Source organism: Telopea speciosissima, chromosome 7 (assembly GCF_018873765.1).
Source record: "Telopea speciosissima isolate NSW1024214 ecotype Mountain lineage chromosome 7, Tspe_v1, whole genome shotgun sequence".
Lineage (NCBI taxonomy): Eukaryota > Viridiplantae > Streptophyta > Magnoliopsida > Proteales > Proteaceae > Telopea > Telopea speciosissima.
The window spans coordinates 21,539,808-21,561,991 of NC_057922.1; the positions used below are offsets into that span (position 1 = coordinate 21,539,808).

At 37.4% G+C, this 22,184-nt stretch overlaps 1 protein-coding gene and 1 long non-coding RNA gene across 2 annotated transcripts in view; one reads left to right on the forward strand and one right to left on the reverse strand.

Moving 5' to 3' along the window:
• Positions 1 to 16,824: 16,824 nt before the first annotated feature.
• Positions 16,825 to 22,184, forward strand: part of LOC122667818 (CBL-interacting protein kinase 32) — a 37,718-nt gene continuing 32,358 nt past the window's right edge. Inside the window, exons 1-3 of the mRNA XM_043864261.1 lie at positions 16,825 to 16,861; positions 18,391 to 18,635; positions 19,989 to 20,051. Of these exons, the coding sequence (XP_043720196.1) occupies positions 18,465 to 18,635; positions 19,989 to 20,051 (234 nt within the window). The 5' untranslated portion in view covers positions 16,825 to 16,861; positions 18,391 to 18,464. The remainder of the gene's footprint in view (positions 16,862 to 18,390; positions 18,636 to 19,988; positions 20,052 to 22,184) is intronic.
• Positions 17,372 to 17,797, reverse strand: LOC122667819. The gene is made up of 2 exons (XR_006333864.1): positions 17,676 to 17,797; positions 17,372 to 17,547 (listed from the first exon to the last, which is right to left on the reverse strand). It is a non-coding gene; the product is annotated as an uncharacterized LOC122667819 (long non-coding RNA).

Below are 22,184 nucleotides of genomic sequence, written 5' to 3' on the forward strand. Positions count from 1 at the left end.
CCGCATTCGATTAGCTATTGGACAGATTCGGATAGTGCTAAATGGATACGGACATGGATACGGATCAGATACTTTATCCGTTTACATGTAAATATGATTTTTCGGATAGTTATAGTATATCCATATCTGCATCCATTTAGCTTTCGGACGGATTCGGATAATGCTAAATAGATACAGACACGGATACGAAAATGGATGTTGACTGTTCATTTACACCCCTAATTGTTAGTAGAAATTGAATTCCTGAAAAAGTTTTGAATGAAATGTGATGCAGGCAGTCCCAGGTTTTTTTATTTTATTTTATTTTTAAATTTATTAAATAGGTGTCACGGATCTATTTTGGGTTTGAGGTTACTGTGGGCCAGGGCTGTGTGTTTTAAGTGTCTGTGTTATACTTCCCTCATTCGGTTACATTAGGTAAAACATTAGGAACAAAGGGTTTCTACTTTCAGTAATTGAGTTAAGAAATCATTTTGAATTCATTAATAGGTTGTAATCGTACCATTAAGAGGAATGGAACGGTTTTGATTTTCTGTGGCAGAGGATGGATCTCTTGCTTTGGTTTGATGGGCAAACTGATGCTTTTTTGATAGTGAATAGAAAATTCTCTTCGTTATTCTCGAAATTTATCTTCAATCAAGTCACCAGGCCTGGAAATTCAGAAGCCTTCCATCAGCTTCCTCAAGTTTTGAACAAGGATAGCTTCCTCTTGTTCTGGTTTGTAGTCCAGGTTTATTTCTTCTGAGCCTTCCAGAAACTATTTTGCAAGAAATTCTCCTAAAAGTAAATTCGTCACTTTTCTGAATTCTAACCCACTGAGTATCTCATTTTTCCAAATAGTTAAGAGTTTTGCCTTAGTGGCACTTCCACCCATAGTACTATATCTCGCGATATATCGGTATCTCGGGCCTACCGAGATATCCGAAATATTCGAGATATCACGAAATATGATCGAAATATTGCATTTTTTTTGCAATATTTCGGGGGTCCATCTCGGGGGGTATTTGGCCATATCTAGGCCTGAAACTTCATGGATAGCCTTATTTAAGCTTAATAAACACATTTAAACCATAAAATTGTAAAAATGTGAATTCAAATTGGTGTTTTGGGCTTGCACCCTTGATTGACATACGATCGCCGACTTTAATGTATAAATAGTTAAATACACATAGATTAATGAAATCACAACTTAAGTTATAAATTACAAGTGCTAAACTGCTAATAGTAGTTGTTGTGCCTCCCTGGATCAATCCCACTCATGCCTCGCTGGAGTCGACGTCCATTGCTCTCTGTTTGAAGGACATATGTGGACCACGGTATAGAATCGGAGAAGAAACGAGTGTAGTCATCCACAAGTGTCACGTAAATGGAATCATCAACATACTGTAGGTAACCTATCCTAGGATATAAACTAGGGTTACCAATCGATCCAGTCCGTGAAAAAGATGATCCATTGTGATATGATGTTGACGCCGGCGCAAGAGGCGATGGCATTGGTTGCATGTATGGCTGGTGAGGTTGGAAGCTAGGTCCGCTAGGGTATGCAAAGATGTTATCTACAAAAGATGATCCAGTATGTCCCTGGGACTGGGACTGGTAGTAGTCCCCTACCCCACTAAACTGCTCATATGATGATGATCCATATCCATATCCACCGTAAGGTTGTGATGCACCATAATCCGATGCCAATGGAGTGGCATGTGCGTCAAAAGATGGGGCACGCCAATGTCCAGTCGGTCCTCCCTCCCTATCACCCATACTCAAACCGCCAACAGAGCTAGATAGGTTATCAATGTCCATGTGATCAGGTTGCAACTGTGTTTGTCGACCCCTACGCTTCCTGTTGTATGTATGTAGGGGGCCTCTCGAGGGTGGGGGTGCGGGGGCACGTGCTCCGTGGTCCGTATCTTGTGTGGCATGATCAAACTATGTCTCTCCAGTGAATCGGAGTGGCTCTACAGGTGCCGTATCCTGGGCCTCCTGGCCTACCACATAACGCTCTCGCATGCCGTCAAATTCTTCACCAGCATCACCACCACCAACATCACCACCACCAGCATTACCACCACCACCACCAGCATCACCATCATCACCATCATCATCATTTGAGGACTTAGACCAGTCTTCATCATCAGCAACATTGCCACCAGTGGGCTGGAATGGTATGGGTGAGGCTTCCCTTGCATGTATCTGACCCTCGTCAGCCATATACTCATCCACATCAGCACCAATCTCAGAAGCTATCATGGGGTCGTGCCTACCTCCCTCCTCATCCAACACTGACTCACCTCTATCCCTCACCCAATCCACAATAGGGTCCTCATCATCTGAGTCAACTTGAAAGATATCAGCTAGATCAATGGTGCCCCTCTGTCCCTCATGTCCCATGCGTATGTGTTGCAGTTTCAGCCTCAAGTTGTAGTGCACATACACCATGTTAGATAAACGTTGAGACCCCAATCTGTTGCGCCTCTTAGAGTGGATGAGTGCAAAGGTACTCCAGTTCCTCTCACAACCAGATGCGAACATGTTTGGGCAAGGACTTTAATTGCTATTCTTCTTAAGTTTTCACCGATTCCCCATACAACACCCACCATTCAATGCATTACAAGTTTACAACAAAAAGACATGTGTCAAATGTTGTTTCAACTTTCAACTTTCAAATTTCAATCCATATGTAATTTAAAACTTAAAAGAATTACCAGCATCACCACGTGCTCTGCCTTGTATCGCAGCCTCAGTTCCAAAACTTCCCAATGCATCCCTAAATACCTTGATCTACACCCATGTGGAAAATTAGTAACTACTTCTTCACTACTTATTTGAAAGCATCAATAAGTTGAGTTTCCAAATGAACTCACTTCATTGTTGCAAATTGCTTGTAGTGCACCATCTGGCTCCAACTTCTTCACTACTTGTTTCACAGCATCAATAAGTTGAGTTTCCAACCCAAGCCTATTGTTATATTGATACTTAGGGTTCAAGTAGTATGCTGAAATATGACATATAGAGTAGAGGTATTGTCAAATGCATAGGTAATTAGTAAATAATAATACTATGAATTAGTAAACATAAAACAAATTTACTCACCAGCCTTATGCAGTGGATGCATAAGTTGATTATCCAAGCGAGCATTTATGATATCCAAGAAGTGTTTGCTACTGCGAGGAGCCACACTATAGACACTATCTTTTATCAAGTCTATTGCAGCATATAGGACTGGCATGGTTGGGCCCTTCAAAGCGGAGTCAGCAACATGTAGAACTTTAACTACTGGCTCTAAAACTTTCACCACTTTGCTTAGTTTGGTCTAGAAGTCCTCAGATGACATCGTTGTTTGTGCTTCCCTCCCATTTACAGTCTTGGAACCCTTCCATTCAAACCACTCCTCAGAAGCAAACATGCTTCTCAGCCCGGCCTTCTTTGTCTCAATGCTTTTGAGAGCAATGTAGTTGGTGGCAAATCTTGTGATGCCAGGCCTAACCAAGTCACCCCCACATTTTTTCCTCAATAGATTGAGTGCATAGGAGTGGTTGTATATAAAGTTGGTGACTTGTCTTGCACTTTCAACCACAGTCTTCACCAACTTTAACTTTTCCATATCTTTTAGCATTAAGTCAATGCAATGGGCTGCACAAGGAGTCCAGAAGAGCCGGTACTTACTATTGTTCATCATCTTCTCACCGGCCAGCTTGAAGTTACTTCCATTGTCCGTTACAATCTGGACAACATTCTCAATACCCACATCTTTTTCCATTATTTCCTTTAACAATCTGTAAATATATTTTGCATCCTTTATCTCTTTGGATGCATCCATAGATTTGAGGAACACTGTCCTCCCATCACAATAAACCATGAAATTGATGATGGACTTTCTTGTAGGCCCAGTCCATCCATCTGCCATTATAGTCACCCCATATGTCTCCCACATATTCTTTATCTCACTAATGTACTCATCAATCTCACTCTTTTGTTGAGGTAGATAAACATTCATTACCTCATATGGGGTGGGACCCTTGAATCTTGGGCCAGCCTCTGCAATGGTATCTATCATGGTATCATAATGGGGGCCTTGTGCAGTGTTTGCTGGGATGGTATGGTATAGCATCCACTTAGCTATTGATTCTTTAACCAATCCCTTCATCCCCTTCCATGCTCCTTTGATTCTGGGTTGACTGCTTCCTTTCTTCTTATGCAATTTAGGATCAGATGTTGATGGTGGTACTGGTATTGGTAGAGGTGTTGGGGCTGCCCTCACACTTTGTGATCTTTTAAAAGGATTCAAAGTTCTAGGACCTCCAGAACTGCCAGCTCCTCCACTACCCCCTACTCTTTGTCTCTACTGATCATCTTGAAAACTTATCCTACTCCTTGAAACAATCCGCCTAAAATCCCTAGCCTCCTCTGCTGTTTGTATGTCATCAGGTACTGCAATGTCATCATCATCAGAGGAGGAGGAGGAGGAGGAGTCATCATCATCATTGTATCGTCTTCCTCCTCCCATCGAACTCCTCACTGTATCCTCAAGTTGTTCTCTTATCCTTTGCTTGTCAGCCTTCCTCTTCTTTTTTCCCCTCAAACCATCACCAATCTCCCTGGCTACTTCAGTAGGGACCATATGACAACCTACAACATCTTTAGATCCTCCAGTTAGTTGTTGTTTAAGTCTACTGGACCCACCTCCCATAAATTGCATGTGACAATAGTTACATATAGATTTTCTCTTATCCCCATCAATGGGAGTACCATGTAACCATGCAATGTCACCCCTATCTTTGGGTGGTCTCTCTTGTTCCCTCTGTTCTCTTTGTTCCTCCGCCCCTTTGTTGACTACTTTCCCCCACCTTTTGTTTGCCCTTCGCACGTTGTCTATCACGATCCGCCATAATGATACTTGTTTACTGCAATGTAAGTAACACAAATAATTAAAAAACTTAATGTAGATGCACTTCAATTGACACTTTTAGATTACTAATACACTTGTATAGTTATTTAATATTTTTCTCCTAACCCTTATATTTTTCACATAATTAAAACCAATTTTTTATATATAATGTTAATATAAGTATTGACCTAACACAACAAAACAAAAAATTAGTAAACATAATATACATGTAATGCATCTCAAAACATATAAAAATAACTTTCATATTTTTTCATTATTTTTTAAACTTAAAACTCATATTTTTCCTTATTTATTTTTGTTTTTTTAATATTTTATTTATTTTTCTTAATTTTTGAAAATTAAAAGAATTATTTAAGAGCAGAAAAATAAATTCGACACTGTGAAGCCGTAGATCGGCCATTGGTGTCTAACATATATTTAATTCATTACCATCTAAGTCATATTACCTCTAATTATTTTCTATTTTAGTAGTAGAAAAATGAATTTTTAAAATCAGAAAAAAAATAAAAAAAATACATATGGAAAAAAAATTTCGACACCGTGAGGCTGTAGATCGACCTCCGGTGTCTAACATATATTAATATCATCAACATCCAACAACATTTGTACAAAATTTTTAAAAAAAAATATAGTTTTAGAGAAATAGAATTTACCTTAAATAATGAAAATAGGCTTGGATGATGAGCTTAGATGACCCTCCGACGTCTTCCCGGCGACAAGGAGCTTCAACAATGCTTGGATGAGGCTTGGAAGGGAGGAAGAAAAGCAAAAAATGAGGAAGAAGAGAGAAAAATTGATTTTCAGCAGCTCTCGGTCGAAATATCGACCAAGAGCTGCGAAATATGGTATAAAAGGGGCCTTAGTGTGATACTATTTGTCACTTTTTCAATATCTCGCGATATATCATTGATATATCACGATATATCGACGAGATATTGTAATTTTTTGTTTCGGAAGTGTTTCGTATCTCGGACATATCGAGATTTATGAAATATAATGATATATCGCCGATATATCGCGAGATTTACGAAATATAGCGATATAGCGCCGATATATCGCGAGATTTTATACCATGCTTCCAACTCATCTCTCACATGGATTTGGACATGAGCCCACATTCTCTCTCCATTTCGCTGACTTTGTTGAACTTTCACTAACATGCAGACTTGATGAACCGGAATAGTTTTGAATGGGAAAAGGTAGCTCGATAACCAAGTAGCATTTATCCAAAATAGTATCCCTATTTATAGTTGAAGCATATAAAATAAAAGGGTTGATATTCTCTGTGTCACAGTGCAACCAATGCCCAAATACATACATTGGGTATTTTTGTCATTCAGGGGGGTAGGGTGGTCATTTTGCCCACCATCATGTCTCTGGGCACAGTTTGAGCACGAGACATGAATTAACTTTGGCTGCTACAATTTCTCTTGTAAGGGGAATGAGGTCATGAATTACTCGCCAGCTTTGCCTATAAAATCAAATCGTCTATAGGGGGAATTTTCATACATGGTCATGTAAGCATGCACGATCGTGTCCTCTCTCACAAAGAATTGGAAAAGTCACAAACCCCCCACCCATTAATTAATGCCTTGAAACTCCCATCCTCTCACATACATGGTTTACACAACCAGCCGTGTATGAAAACTTTCCCCAAATATTATATTCACGTTATGTTTGGTTGTCAAAAAATGGGGAAAATAAACTTAAAATTGACAAAATCCACAATGACACAATGGTTGATTTATGTGTATCTCTCTTATAAAATTAAAAAAAAATATTAAGTTGTTTCTTAGCTATTCATCATTTCATCCTTCTCTGCCACTGATACGACCATGAAAGGAGAATTATTAACATTCATAAAAGGCAAACCCTCTCTTGCTACTGAAATGTCCTTTTTGTCGTTGCAGCTTTTACGTAGCTGTAATACACTGAAAGGCTGAAAGCTATGGCCAAAAAAACAAAAAAGGACCATATGGCCATGAAAAGAGTATTCATAGAAATAGAATATGGTATCCTTCTCTGCTTACTGAAACGACTTGTGTTTTTTTTAAGTCGCTGCAGCCTTCAAGTTGACAGAAAAAAAAAAAAAGAAAAAGCCCCTAAACCTATGGCCATGAAAGGAGTATTCTTAGAATATCCCTTCCCTGAAAGTCTGAAACTCCTGCCTTTTTGTCGTTGCAGCATTTACGTAGTTGTAAATTATAATACACATAAAGCTATGGCTTAAAAGACAAAAATTCAAACTAAGCTAAACCCATCTCTAGCATGTTCCACGATGTTTCTAGAACATCATTTTTTAAAAATAAATATAGATTATAAAACGGTTCCTATAAAATCATGTGTGAACTGTGAACGAACAGTCTCAAAGCTTTTTTTTTTTGGGTTTGGTAGAAAGTTTCAACGCACTGGAGCATGGCAAAAAGGGCATTCCCATGCACATAGGCTATGTTTGGTTGTGAGAAAAAAGAGAAAATTTAAAAAAAAAAAAAATATTTAATTTGAATTTGAGGAGAGACATATATAAATCAATCATTATGTCATTATTATTATTATGTTTTCTTTTCTTTCTTTTTTTTTTTCCCATGTCCTGACAACCAAACCCAGCCTTAGAATGTGGACGCATATGAGGATATCCATTGTAGATAGACCAAATTTAAAGCAGATGCACCAATATTTGAATTTCAGGTCAACCTAGAATTTGGATATTTAAAAAATAAATAAATTTCATCATATAATTAGTTTTTTACTTAAATTATGTAATATTTTTTTGGACCGAGTTTTCCTTTAGTCATAGTAGGACTGTAACAGTGTCTGGTTGGGCCGGTCTTTTTAAAACCCTAGTCCAACCTTGAGTCTCCTTAGCTGGGTCATGTTTGGGTTAAGGGTGGGTTTGGGTCGACAGGGCCAAACTTGCATCCCTAAGTCATAGTGTATGAGAATCCATTCGTCGTTGGCAAAAAGATGAATGTGAAATGGGTATCAAGAAGGTACTTTGGGAATTATACTAAAACCCTATATGAGTTTTTGAACTCTAGGATGGGTTGGTGAACCTTCATCGCGGGGTGAAAGAAAACTCTTTTTAAAAAAATATATAAATATACATAAGTATATACCAATTGTCCAAATCAATAATAAACAAGCAATAGGAATTTAGAGACTTTCAACATAATTATAAGAAGAAAAAAAATGCAGATTTTCAATTCTCAATTTACATCCTAGTATGCACAAGCATCCGTTAGAGTAGGTTCGATCACTCAATATGATTGGTCATATTTATTCAATTGTTTGTAAGAAATTGTCATTTCGACGCCTTTATTCCATTGGGTCCAACTTGATCTTTTGATTAGCACGCTGTCAATGATTTGTTATCATGCGTCTTCTCACATTCTCTTTCCTCCTTGACATGTAATCTCTTGAATATGAACCGTGCGATGCCTCTCTCATGCTCACATTAATTAGCCCCCCCGTATATGACACGCATTTTTTGTTTTAATAATGTTCAAAAAATGTTAGGTGCTAACAAAAGGTCCATGGGTTTTGCTATCACACTTTTGAAATGTGCAATGCTGAGTCTTAGAATGGGAAAAGATTTCAAATGTGGGTCATCTAGATTTCGTTGTTAGGATACTTCCACAACTCAAAGAGTGATATTGATAGTTGATGTGTTCAATTTGAGCCAATCTGGCCTCATATGTCCTTCTCAACTAGATGGGCTATTTAATTTATTTTCTGATAAATAAATTAACTTGGAATTTTATTGAGGATAGTGATAAAAAAAAATAAAAGGGAAGGGGGAGGGGAGGGGAGGGCAGGTGTTGTAGACCCATGCAAGGATTAGATTGGGATTATTGGAATTTGTGTCAAATACATGGTATAGAGATTAGGAAAATGGATTATCCAAATGACCCTCTATAGAACATGTAATGTTCTTTTGATTGCTATTTGTATTCTCAAAAATTCTTTAAGTTAGAAGTAGAAGAAGGTTTCAAAATAATTTCAATACATGTGAGTGGTTTATCAAATCTCTCCCCTTGGAATATTGGCAAATGTTTGGATCAGCTACCCAATCAATATATGTAAGGTGAAAGGCGTATTGATATGATAACACTTTCCCCCATATGACGAATGTCCAAACTACGAAATGCCCGTGATACTCTTCGTCGTAGGGTGGGTGAAGGAAAAAATTTATCATCACTTGCAATGATTATAAAAAACAAAAAAAGTTTCCTTTCACTTGTGAAGGAAGAATCCCCTCACGATTAATGATTGGACTGCTCTTATATCAGACACCACTTTGATCTGTTTCACCATTGTATTTGATCAAGTGAATTAGCTAGCTCTCCGCAAATTATATAATCATTAGCTATTCTTCATCTTCTCTCTTTTCAACTCAAAAATATGACCCAAGCATGAACCAGAGGTTTGTTGGACCATTACACTTTTTAAGTAAGTGTTGATATCATTCAAGAAATCTCAAGGTATTTAAATGCCATAATAAGTAAGTAGAAGTAGGACCAGGATCCTTTGCAATACTGGCGGGGCGGCAGTACACGTTCGATGGCACAACAGAGGTCAGGTGGCACACATGGCACACATGGCCTCTGCTGTGCCGTTGGATGTGCACTGCCCCTCCGCCAGTACTGCAAAGGATTTTAATCCATAGAAGTAGCTATCAAATCATAGTTAGGTTACATTTTTTTGTCACCAAATAAGTGAACTAAGAAGTTGTAGCTTTGCATTTTTACTCCTGATCTTATTCTCAAAAGTTATTTAAGTCAAGGTTAAATATTTTTAAAATAAAATGAAAATGACTTATCATCAGGTCGTTTTCAATGGTTGTCATTATCCCTATGAAATGACATGATTTATCTAGCCTCATGAAAAATAAGAAGCACGAAAATGTGCAGTTTTTATGGCTCAACTGTGCTTGATATGCTTAGTTGGTTACCACAATTTGACTCTTATAAGGAATTTCTTGCATCCTTATGTCCCCTATGATGCTCGAGACATGTCGAGAGATGTCAAATATGCTAAAAATATCAATTGCAATTTTTGGGTGATCTTTGTTGGAATTGATGTGTCTATCAATCGCAGTATAATAAATAAATAATATTTTTTACATTATATAACTTGAGAGTTGTTAGTCTTTAAATTTGTATATAATTTGAATGATCTTTGTTGGAATTGATGTGTCTATTAAACTCAATTTAATAAATAGATATTATTTTTTATATTATATAATTTGAGTTTTGTTAGTCTTTCAATTTACATTATAAAATGGCTTACAATTGGGAATAAAATTGGGCATGCTGCTCACATCATTGTCACACTGTGATTGAAAAAAAAAAAAGAAGGGAAAATTACAAAAAAAAGCCCTGTAATTTGAAAAATTATATCGATCCCTCTCAAAATTACATCCACCTTCCCTTTGGAGGGGGTAGGCATAATTTTGAGGGGGATTGGTATAATTTTTTCAAACTATAGGAGTGGTAAACATAATTTCTCCAAAAAACAGTGATTCTCAGTTATAGATTGCAGTTGAGTAGTTGGTCCCTAGGCCTAAAAGGTTCTTATTGTTCCAGTTATAATGGGTTTTGATGTACTAGCAGTTGATGGGCATTACATGTTATGTATCAACGCATCAGGCTCTTAGTATTTACTTCTGAATAATAGAGATGCTCGATGTGGAATCCACTTCTCATTGTATGGTAGAATATCATGAGTGAGGTTATTATCTGTTCATGATTGGAGTTAGAATTCTGGATTTAGTGACAGTATTTGTAAATTGGTTACCAAATGTGTGAAAAAAAATATTAACTGTTATTAATCTATTTGTAATTGTTTTAGAACTGTTTTCCAGTCGAAATGCTATGTGGCCTTTGCACCAAGGTAGGGGCCAATGAGAGCACAAGCAAGAGCATCCAACAGGGGTGAGATTTTTCATTTGACAGGGAGCAAGGCTATCATATCTCCCTTCCTATGTCTGAGTGCAGGCGCCACACAACCTGACAGTCTTTTTTTTCCTAAACATAATTTTTTCAAGAAAAAATTAAATATTAGAAAATAAAAAATTAAAAAATTAAAAAATGGCCCATTTCATTTTATGGATTCTCCACCCCCACATTCCCCCCCCCCCCCTCCTCTCCTCTCTTCTTATGTAACCGGATTATGATGGAATAGACCAAAAGTTCTTAAAAAGCCAACAATTTTTGGATCTTTCTTGAGGGATGAGAGAATATAGCAAGGCCATAAAGTCAATTATGCATGCAAGGAGATATGGATGTGATTGAGCAATATAAAATCTATTAATATTTTTCACATTGTGTGGCGGGCTTTAATGTCAAATGGAGATAAGTTTTAGTACCATATGCAGCTAGACAACAAAATAGCTAGGTTATTGCACCATTTTATGAATTCTGTAATACATTCTCTAACCACCATTTTATTTAATTAAGACTTGATGAATAGACGTGCATGGGTATACATGGGATGCATGCCATATTTTTTTTTTTGGGGGGTAAGGTGGTCAAAGCGCCCTGTCAATCCCAGGCATTGCACAAGTGCTACATGCTGCCCGGATTGACAGGATCTTTTTCCGAGGGGGGCGTTTAGTGGAAGACCTTTCGGCTAAAAGATATTATTGAAATAAAGCGGAGAAATTCTTACTTGTAAGGAGAGCAGGATTAATGAATTTTTTTCGTGTACGGTTCCCTGACCGGTGCGGTTCCCTAGTTCCTCTCACAAGAGGAGGGTGGACCCCACCTGGGCAGACTATTCGATCAGGTGCTCTGGGTGGGTCCCACCCCCCTCTTGTGAGAGGAACTAGGGAACCACACCGGTCAGGGAACCGTAGACGATAACGACTCCAAGATTAATAACACAAACGTCAAGTTTAACATGGAAGACGCTCTCACTAATACTGAGTTTCTTCCATTTCCTCCAATTCCTCTCATAGGGAGGGGGGGGGGGACAGAAATGACCACCTTATCCCCTGCCCAAACACACTACCTAGGTGGGGTCTACTCCCCCCTATTAGAGGAATTAGAGAAAATGCAGGGCAGATAATTGGAGACGATAATTTTCCAAATTTCCTTATTCAATACCCTAAGAAGTATTAATCGAACAAAACATGTAAAAAACTGTCTTTAATTAAGAGACACAGTCCACTCCAAAGATGGTGTAGACCCTTTCAAAAAACCCACAAACGCCTTGCGATCTGAGAACAGAGAGATGTGCTCAAGATGGAGATTATGCGCAAATATTAGACCATTTTAACTCTAAAATTTGACTTAGTGGCTAATCTATACTTATTTACCCTCTTACCAATTTAACTCTGTACTAAGGGAAGTTATTTAGCTCCAAGTTCTACAATAAATGCGCCTACAAAATACAAAGAGCTAGAGATGGTGCTGATACACAACAAGGCCAATGCATGGCCTCAAAGCACACAGGCTCCACCAATTTTTTCAAGAAAAAAAAAATCTCATTGTATTTATCCCTTCTTTTGGATAAATACATGGAAGAAGGTTGTCTTAGCTAGTGGCATAAGGAAGTACATTAAAAAGGTGTGACATAATGGTCCCGGACAAAGGGGTAGAGACTAGGGAGATCATTTCATATGTGTATGTGAGAGAAAGAGAGAGAGAGAGAGGTGCTAGTGTATCCTCTACCCTATAGAACATTTTTCATATATATATATATATGGGAGAGTGTTCTCAGTGGGGGAGCACAGGGCCATGCGTGCACTACAACCAATGAGAATACGTGCTAGCATCTCAGGGGACGGAATTTTTGCCTTTCATCTCACACACACACACACACACACACACACACACAGAGAGAGAGAGAGAGAGAGAGAGAGAGAGAGCCATGCCTTAGCATATGCATTACAACTCAATTATTTCTTCATTCCCTTAAGTCTTCCCGAACCATCTATAGCGGGAGCTAGGGAGGAATTATAGTTACTATTACTGTTGTTAACATGTATTCATTATAGCATCTTTATCACCTCCAGTTCCCCAGTTCCTCTAACAAGGAAGGATTGGAATGACCACCCTACTCCTGCTCAAACACTCTATCCAGATGGGGTCCACCCCCCCCCCCCAACTATTAGAGGAACTGGGGAACTGGACCAGGCAGAAAACTGGAAGAGATAATTTTACACTCATCATAGTTTTGCCATGTTCTGTCTTTTCTTTTCCTTTCCATAATTATAAAGAGATTAATAGGTATATAAGAGAGTACAGTCTTTGCGGGGGAACGTGACTCCTATGCCCGTGTGGGGCTCATGGGAACGTATGGAGGTATAAATAGGGTGATCATTACCGCTTTCTATGGAGATGGGGTGGTCATTTCATCTCCATATGTCTATGTCCCCATGCACTCCTCCAACTAAAATTTTGTTCATTAACAAGTACAATTAATATGATGCTCTTCTTTTTCTTCTATTGATGGTTGATTAATTTTACGTGTAGAGAAGATTTTTTTTTTTTTTTTGGGTACGATCATGTAAAGAAGAATTTATAGCTTAAGAAAGTTGTTCACAACTTAATTATTGCAACAACTAAATTTTATTGGTTGGATGGAATTCGGCTGAAGTGGGACCCCTTTGCAATCAGAAAGGGTAGTGTACACCCTTTCCCTCTTTCTTAAATAATTCCTAATACATTTATAAATTGTTTTTTTTTAACTAAAAAAAAAAAAGAGAGGAAAGAAAGACATGGGCTGCTGGGGATTAGGTGACTTTTCTTTATCTGAAAACTGGTCCACAAATTAATGTCTCAATCTGAACATGGTCGGTTTTTTAACAAGTTGGATATGAATTTGGAAATTGCATGCTTAACCCAAAACTTATATTGATTGATCCTTCAAAGTTGACTTGTGGCCTATATTTGATTAAATATCATTTTTTTTTTTCAAAAATAATTCTTAGGCCAATGGTTGATGGTTATAATGGAATCTATAATGTTGAGGGTGGTGGATCTTGATCCTTGATTCTTTATTTTGATTCTAGGCTTGTGTCTCTTTCTTTTCCCAAATTCCAAATATGGGCAAGTTTGCTTTAACCTAAAAAGGAAAAAAATCCATTCAGTCTTAAGTGTTTTATATGAAGAGTTTATAGAATTATTAAAATCGTAATTTTGTTTTGCTCTTATGAGTCATGGATTGTCAAGGGACCTGTTGGTATTAAAGGTCAGAGACGTCTTGCAGAGTCTACAATAGACATTGGGAGAAGGATACCAAAGAGTAGAGATTTGGATAGATAGTTTTGATCATGCTACATGACTTAGACAGGGGAATCGGGCTAGTTGGCTTTGGGAGTTGTTTCGGATTCTATTGACAATTATGTCTTTGTCATTTAAGTTGAATGTAATATTTAACCTTAAGGATACTTATTTAGTGTCGATAGCTAACATAGTGTATAGCTCATAAGATTAGGGTAACTAATTAACTTGTGTTTTAGAGGATGATGTACTTTTAACCTTTTTTTCTTTATTTTTTTGGGTTAACGTTTTCTTTTTACTTGCACATACACAAAGAAAAAAAAAAACAGAATTATTAAGGAAAAGGATGGAAACTATGAGACATGAGACCTAAGAGTGATGATGTTGGTAAACTACATTCAATGAATATATTAAACAAATCCAATGAAATCTCCTTCATAACTCTTAATAAAAGACTTCAATGAGTTTATTAAACTCAGCCCCCGTGAATTCTCCTTCGTATATTTTAGTAAAAGACTTCAATGAGTAACGTTGCTCCATTGTTGACCTAGAGTCTAGAGACTGTGGGTTCAAGTTGGAAAACAACTTTTAAAAGAAGCAATGGCGGTTAAAGTTGCATACATTATGACTTCCGCAGTGGTGAGACCCTCGTGCACTAGATAGCCCTTTTTTAATGAATTTATTAAACTAACCGCTAGTGAAATCTTCTTCATGATTCTTGTTAAATGACCTCAATGAGTCTACAATTGCTCCAAGCCTCCAAACATGACTCTGGTCGACAACAAGTCTCATCTCTATCAACTTTTTTTTTTAATGAAGATTATCTCATCTCTATAATTTTTTTTTTTAATATATAAAAGCTCATTCGAATCACATGTTAAAAAAGAGATTTGGTTTGATGTAATTTTTTTTTTTCCTTACACCAATGAGTTTGATCAGATGACTCAGTTATAATGACCAATGGTTGATAGTTATAATGGAATCTAAAGTGTTGAGGATGGTGGATCTTGATTTGTGATTCTTTATTATGATTCTAGACTTTTGTCTCCCTCTTTTTATATTTGCAAATATGAGCAAGTTTGCTTTAATCTAAAAAGGAAAAAAAAATCATTTCTATCCTAAGTCCCACGAAGGGTTTACAGAATTATTAAAATCGTGATTGTGTTTTGCTTTTATGAGTCATGGATATTCAAGGGACGTGTTGGTATTAAAGGTTAGAGACATCTTGAAGGGTATACAATAGACGGTGGCAAAAGAATACCAAAGAATAGAGATTTGGATAGAAAATCTTGATCATGTTAGGCTTAGGGAGTTGTTTTGGATTCTATTGACAATCATGCATTTGTCTTTTAAGTTGAATGTAGCATTTAATGTCAAGGATATCTATTTAGTGTCGGTAGCTAATGTAGTATAGCTCATAAGGTTAAGGTAGCTAAATTAACTTGTGTTTTAGAAGGTGATGTATTTAACTCTATTTATGTTCATTAAAAAAATTAAGAAAAAGGGTGGAAAACATAGTGACATGAGACATGAGAGCGATGATGTTGGTAAAACCCATCATGTATTCAATCAATAAATTAAACAAAGCCAGTGAAATTTTGGTCATGCATCTTAATAAAAGATCTTAGTAAACTGTCATTTCGTGAAGCGATCATGCAATCATGTCAGGAAACGGCCATTCCATGAAGCAAAGGTTAAAGCTGCATTCGTTATGACCCTCATTAAACCCCACAGTGACGAGATCCTCGTGCAGTAGATAATTCTTTATTTTATGAATTTACTAAAACAATCAACAGTGAATTCTTCTTCAAGATTTTTGTTTAATGACTTCAATTAATTTACAATTGCTCCAACCCTCCAAACGTGACTCTGGTCGATCCCGTGGATTAACAAATCTTATATCTATCAACTTTTTTTAATTTTTTTTTTAAAGATTATCCGTTTCTATCAATTTAAAAAAAAAAAAAAAACAATAGAATCTCCTCCGTATCACATATTAAAATGAGCTTACCAAATTATAGAGAAATTTTCCAATAGTACAACCTCAAGCTATACTTCAATTGTAGCTTATTCAGATCCAACGGTCATCAACACAAGTTTCATGTAAAACAAAAAATGAAAAGCCTTGTAGACAAGTGGGTCACCACAAAATTATTGAAATCCAAAGGTCTCGTAATTCCATTATTGATGAAGATGCAGTGGGGTGCAGGAACCTCAATCATATCATAGATACATGTTATATTATCATCTAAAAGACTCTAGAGAGAGGGACGAAGGAAGTGAGGAGAGACTGAAGTATCCTCATCGTCGTCTTCTCATCCACCAAACCTGCAACACCGTACAACAGAGCAGAGCACACTACACATGGACCAGATTCTCTCTGGCCGTTGTGTTTTTCCTTGTGAGAATCTGAGAGTGACGCTTTTTTAGTTTTTAATTTTGTGATTTGCAGTCTCTGGAGCCAAGGTAACTGCTCAATTTGCTGCTAATCATCTCAATTTGAAGTACTTTTTTCTCTATGTGATTCGCATGCAAAGTCTTCTTTAACTTATTATATATAGTGGTCTATGTGTGAGATAGCTATCTTTGCTTTATCCCTGTTTGCTGCGTTTTTTCTCTTCATTAGTTTTGGTTGTTTACAGTGCTCAATTTCTATCGGTTTATGATCTGGATTTTTATGAGGAGTATCATTAAGGAGTTTTAAAGGTTTTCTGTTCTTTGATTTTGGGTAATTTGCTCTCTCTCGATCGCTGGCTTGCCCTGTTAAATTTTTTTTTTTAAATAGAAGTCTCTCTCACCCACTTTGAAAATGTATGATTTGTGTCTCTATTCTTGAGCTGTTAGTGTCTCTATTCTTTTTGCTGCTGGTGGAGTTGGAAAGTAGATTCTATTTTTTAAAGTGAGAAGGGGAGGAGGGGGGGTAAACTGGTCTGCTGCGGTTCATAGTACTTCCAACTTTGAATCCTTAGTAATCTGAAGTGTTTGCGTTTGGTAAATTCAGTCTTTTGTTGTTTCCCCTCTTTGGTCCTTGAATTTTATCTTGTCTTGTCCATTGTAGCTTTAGTGGTGATGTTTGTGTTTGTTGAGGGTTTTTGTTTAACAATTTTGGGTTCAGGTTTTTGTTTCCTTCTTTTTTTTTTGCCGGTCTTCTTCTTCTTCTTCTTCAAAAAGTGGATTTAGTGGTCTTTTTGGGCTTAAATCTGGAAAAATCTGTTTTTCCCTCTCTCTTCAAAAATGATTTTTGTAAGAGGTTCGGACACTGTGTCTGCATTAGTTACATTAGTTGATAGGCTGAAAACTAGATCCCTATTTCCTTTTCTTTTTTTCCTTTTGATAACTACTGACAATGTTATTCAACTGGGTTTGGTTCAAGGTTTTCTGTTTTGAGGTACTGTATCTTAGACTCATGTTCTGCTGCTTGTTGAATATAGGTCCCCTGCAAGATTCTTTCGCTTTTATTTTGAATATATATACTTTATTTCCGTGTTTTATTTATTATGGAGTCTTCAGGTAAGAGTTGGAAAATAATTTATAATTGAGACTTTGGATTCTTAATGTTGCTTTTCTGTCATCTTGGAGTTGTAAAACTAAATCACCCCCTTTTGAATATACAGCTACATTTAAACAGTTCATGTTCAATTGGGCCGTTAATGTCTATAGTGAACTGAACTGGGTGAATGTTTTAAAAGGAATCATTTTGGGACCATTGTCTTTTTGAAGTAGAGATTTTGTTGAAACTGCTGTCTTAAGAGTCTTTTTACTTTTCGTCACCAAATTTTTGTTTTAGAAGCCAGTGATTAAACTGTATGATTCTGACAAGTTATTCCTTTTATACTCCTCTATACTCTTTTCTGGTTTTGACAATGTTCTGTAGTTGAAGGATTCTTAGGTGCATATTCTTGAAACTCTCTTTGTCACTGTCTGTCTCTCCCTTGACCCAATTTGATGAATTTATACTTGATGCCTGTATTTGTTTGCCAATGTGGTTTCATGGTGAAAATTTGATCACGTTGTATAACGAATATGCTTGGATTTTGATATTCTCTCAAATGTTCAGATAATTTTAAATATTTATTTTGTTTTTTGGGAATATTTTTTGTTGCTCATTGTTCAAATTCAAAGTTTCCTCTACTTATGGCATATCATTCGTGATATAATGTTACTTTTATTATTTGTTTTTGCTTATTGAAATACGAAGCTTTAGACCTCATAATTTCAAAGTGGAATCTATTTTCAATGATTTCACGTGCATTTCAGGGAGAATTCAATAGAATTGTGGGTAACCACCAGTTAATTTGAAGACTTCTGTTGGATCTCTTTGTACAGCAAGGATGAATCCACCCAAGGTCAAGCGTCGAGTGGGTAAGTATGAGGTGGGGAGGACTATTGGTGAGGGAACATTTGCAAAAGTGAAGTTTGCAAGGAATTCTGAGACTGGGGAACCGGTGGCTCTGAAAATCCTTGACAAAGAGAAGGTTCTAAAACACAAGATGTCTGAGCAGGTCACTTTTTGGATCATTTTATGCTTTTCAAAATTTTCTCGCTCATAGCTTCTCTGTCCATCTCACTCATTCATTTTATTCTAAATTGTAATTGGATTAATGAATTGTGAACACCATGTTCCATGTGTTTTCAAATCAAGAATAGGTTCATGAAACTAATACTCAATGCTCAACTGCTTTATCTTTGTTGTGAATGTTCTTCTTGAATTTTTATTTGTAGTTGAATTGGCATTACTTGGTATCGCTATGGCCCATGGGTATAAGTTGCAAAACTTGCTTCTATCACACCATTTATTTTCCTTTTGTTTAATCTTTTCTACTTCCATTCATCTTCTTGTAGTCTAATCTTTTCCTTGTTTAGCGATGCATGAGTTCTGCAAGAAGAAACTTTCTCAGGGTCCCACCCTGATTAATAGTTCCACACTCGTTCTCCATAATTCATATTCAAAAGGCTTCTTGTTCTTTGTCAATGCGCCAAAGCCTATCCCTGGTCCTGGGTGATACTATTCCGGGTCATTCTCGATAGGAAGACTCAAAAAATTATAGGCCAATATAAGGAGGGAAAGACCTGATTTACACGGTGGTTTGGTTTAAAATGTATAATAGATTGTAACAGTCCCATCTGGTACTGATTTGTATTGGATGATGTACTGATCCTTAAGAGCATGGGTGGGAAGTGTATGTTCAGAAGATCAAACATATATTGAAACCTTCTAAAATTGGATAACAAAAATTCAGTATCTTGATCCTTATGCTCTGTTCTTCCCTTAAAGCTAAGTGATTCACTTTATCCTCGAGGCTGTTTTGGTGGTACCAATTGACCCATCTGTTGGAAGCAATGGATGGCTTTTAACTTATGTTAAAGAGAGTTGTTTTACTCCGACTTCTTGACATGGTTGGGAACATGCAAGCTGTTTTATACCCTGGGGACTGGATTTTTCTTGTTCAAATTGTATGTTGACTGTCTTTTCTGACATTGAGCTGAATCCTTTCCCCCTTTTGGAGAGATGTTTAAATGTGTAATGTATGCATGCGAACTTTGATCAAGCATTTACATTGTTAGATGCTCTGCATTGTCATCTAGTCATTGTTCATGGGACATTAGACTTGAAAATTGGACCCGTATCAAAATGTTTGGTCTACAAAACAGTTCATATCTTTTTTCTGGATATTGTTTATGTGCGGTTGATGCTTCGGAGTTATACACTAAATTTCCTGAATTCTTTTATTATTTGTTAATATCTTCTGGTTGACATGATTGCATGTTTCTAAGCCATTGATTCCAATATTCCATTCAGACTATCTTCAAAGGGAGACTATATCATGTTTTTAAGATGATTTCCATTCATGCAGATAAGGAGAGAAGTAGCAACAATGAAGTTAATAAAGCATCCAAATGTTGTATGCTTGTATGAGGTACTGTCTTCTGGAACCCGTAATATAGAATTGCAATGCTAGATGTCCTGCATCATGGTAGAAAATATGTTTTGTTAGGACTCTTTTGACTATATTGATGTAAGCATCGTAATTAGTGGATCGAGGAGCTACTGTTATGCTCTGATACCATGTAATTTTGGTCAAAGGAAGATGGATGCTGTGACCCGATTTACAACTATATATAGGGTATAAAAACCCTAATGAATGAGGTTACAAGATGACCAATATACATGGTAAGACGGGATACCAATGTTACAATATCAGATCTATAAACTGGCAACCACAAGAAGAAGATAGATGAGAGAAAGAGACTGCTGGAGAAGGCTAGCAATTGTTAGCCAGTCTCCCCAACCACTTTCTATTTATAGACTTGCTGATTACAATAGTAGCTTTCCTATTCAGACTAGGACAGAGAAACAAAAGTAAATAAACATAAACAACTAAACATAGACTCCTCTTTTTGTAATTTCTTTAGATAAGCCTCACGCTTTCTCTGTTTCTCTTTCTGGACCTGCCTGAAAAGATCTTCTCTAGTAGGGACATAGCCTAGGTCGTAGTGTTCTTCATTGGCTGAGGGTAATGTGAGTTCTGACTTTCCTTGATGAAACTTTCCTAGGCCCATATCCGGTAAGTACCCCAATTTCTTGAGCATGTTAAGGACTGCAATGTTGTGACTGTTCAGGTGTGTGAGAGGGAGCTTCTCTCGAAGGGGTTGTGCCGGGTATGTGGTACACACGTTGTCAAACTAAAACCCTCCTAGTTGAGGATCTGTCCCCTTGTTACTAGCTTCCACATTTACTAGCAGGAAGGAAGAAAGAATAAAAGAAGAAAGCAAATGTGAACAATGATAGAATGACTCCCCCTATCGTGGTATACACAAACAATACTCCACGATTTAACACTCCCCCTCAAGCTGGAGCATACAGATCACCCATGCCCAGCTTGGAACAACCCTCTCGGAATGCAGGACCAAATACAGGCTTAGTAAACAAGTTGCCAATCTGATCAGCAGAGGAGACGAACGGAGTACCAATCAGTTTCTTCATAACAACATCCCTCACAAAGTGACAGTCAACTTCAATGTGCTTGGTTCTCTCATGGAACATTGGATTATTAGCGATGTACTTGATTATCACAAAACATCTTCATAGGAGAGGTGACTAGAAATCCCATCTCTTGGAGTAACGACTTTAACCACATAAGGTTAGCTGCAGTATGAGCTATTGAAACTGGACCGAGCCCTCAATTGTCTGCTTTTTACTACGCCAAGTGTCTAGGTTACCTCCAACAAAGGTACAATATCCTGTGGTAGACCTTCTATCACCAGCAGCACTAGCTCAATCAGCATCAGAGAACTCTACTAGATCAGCGCTCTGATGAGATTTATAAGCCCCTTTCCTAGAGCTCCTTTTAGATACTTTAGAATTCGACTAGCTGCCTCCCAATGAGTCTTCTTGGGTGACTGCATAAACTGACTGATAACATCCACTGCAAATGATATGTCCGGCCTAGTGATAGTGAAATAGATAAGCTTTCCTACCAGTCTTTTGTCCTGGTGCTTGTCCTCAAGATCTTCGCCATCCTCTATTCCGAACTTCTGGTGAGGATCCATAGGAGTGTCAGCAAGTTTGGAGGCAAGCATACCTGTTTCAATATCAGATCTATAAACCAAGGCAGTAAATATGTGGATGCTTACACCATGTGGTTTTCCCAAATTATTCTTCAGATGCAGGCTCCAGGAAACGGATTAGGAGTGGGTATTGAGGTACATTAGTGGGCTGAATACAGGATTAGAGCTTGCTAATGGGGATTTCAGGTTAGTCGATGTGGCAGCTGTATATGCCAAGACAGTCGAAGAAAAATACAGCTACTTGAAGGATATGCCAAACACTTCTTCAGCTTACAAGTCTACACCCAAGACCAAAGAAAGGAAGATTGAGCCTTGTAAGGTTGAAGAAAAGAAGCCAGAGGTTCCCAAGGGTAATGAGTGGGTGAAAAACATTGTGTTGTCACAATTGCAGCGAGAAAGGTCACTTCGGTAACAAGTGTCCTAACAAGACCCGTCCTTTGACTATGGTTGAGAAGTTGTTGGTAGATACGGACAACAAGGAT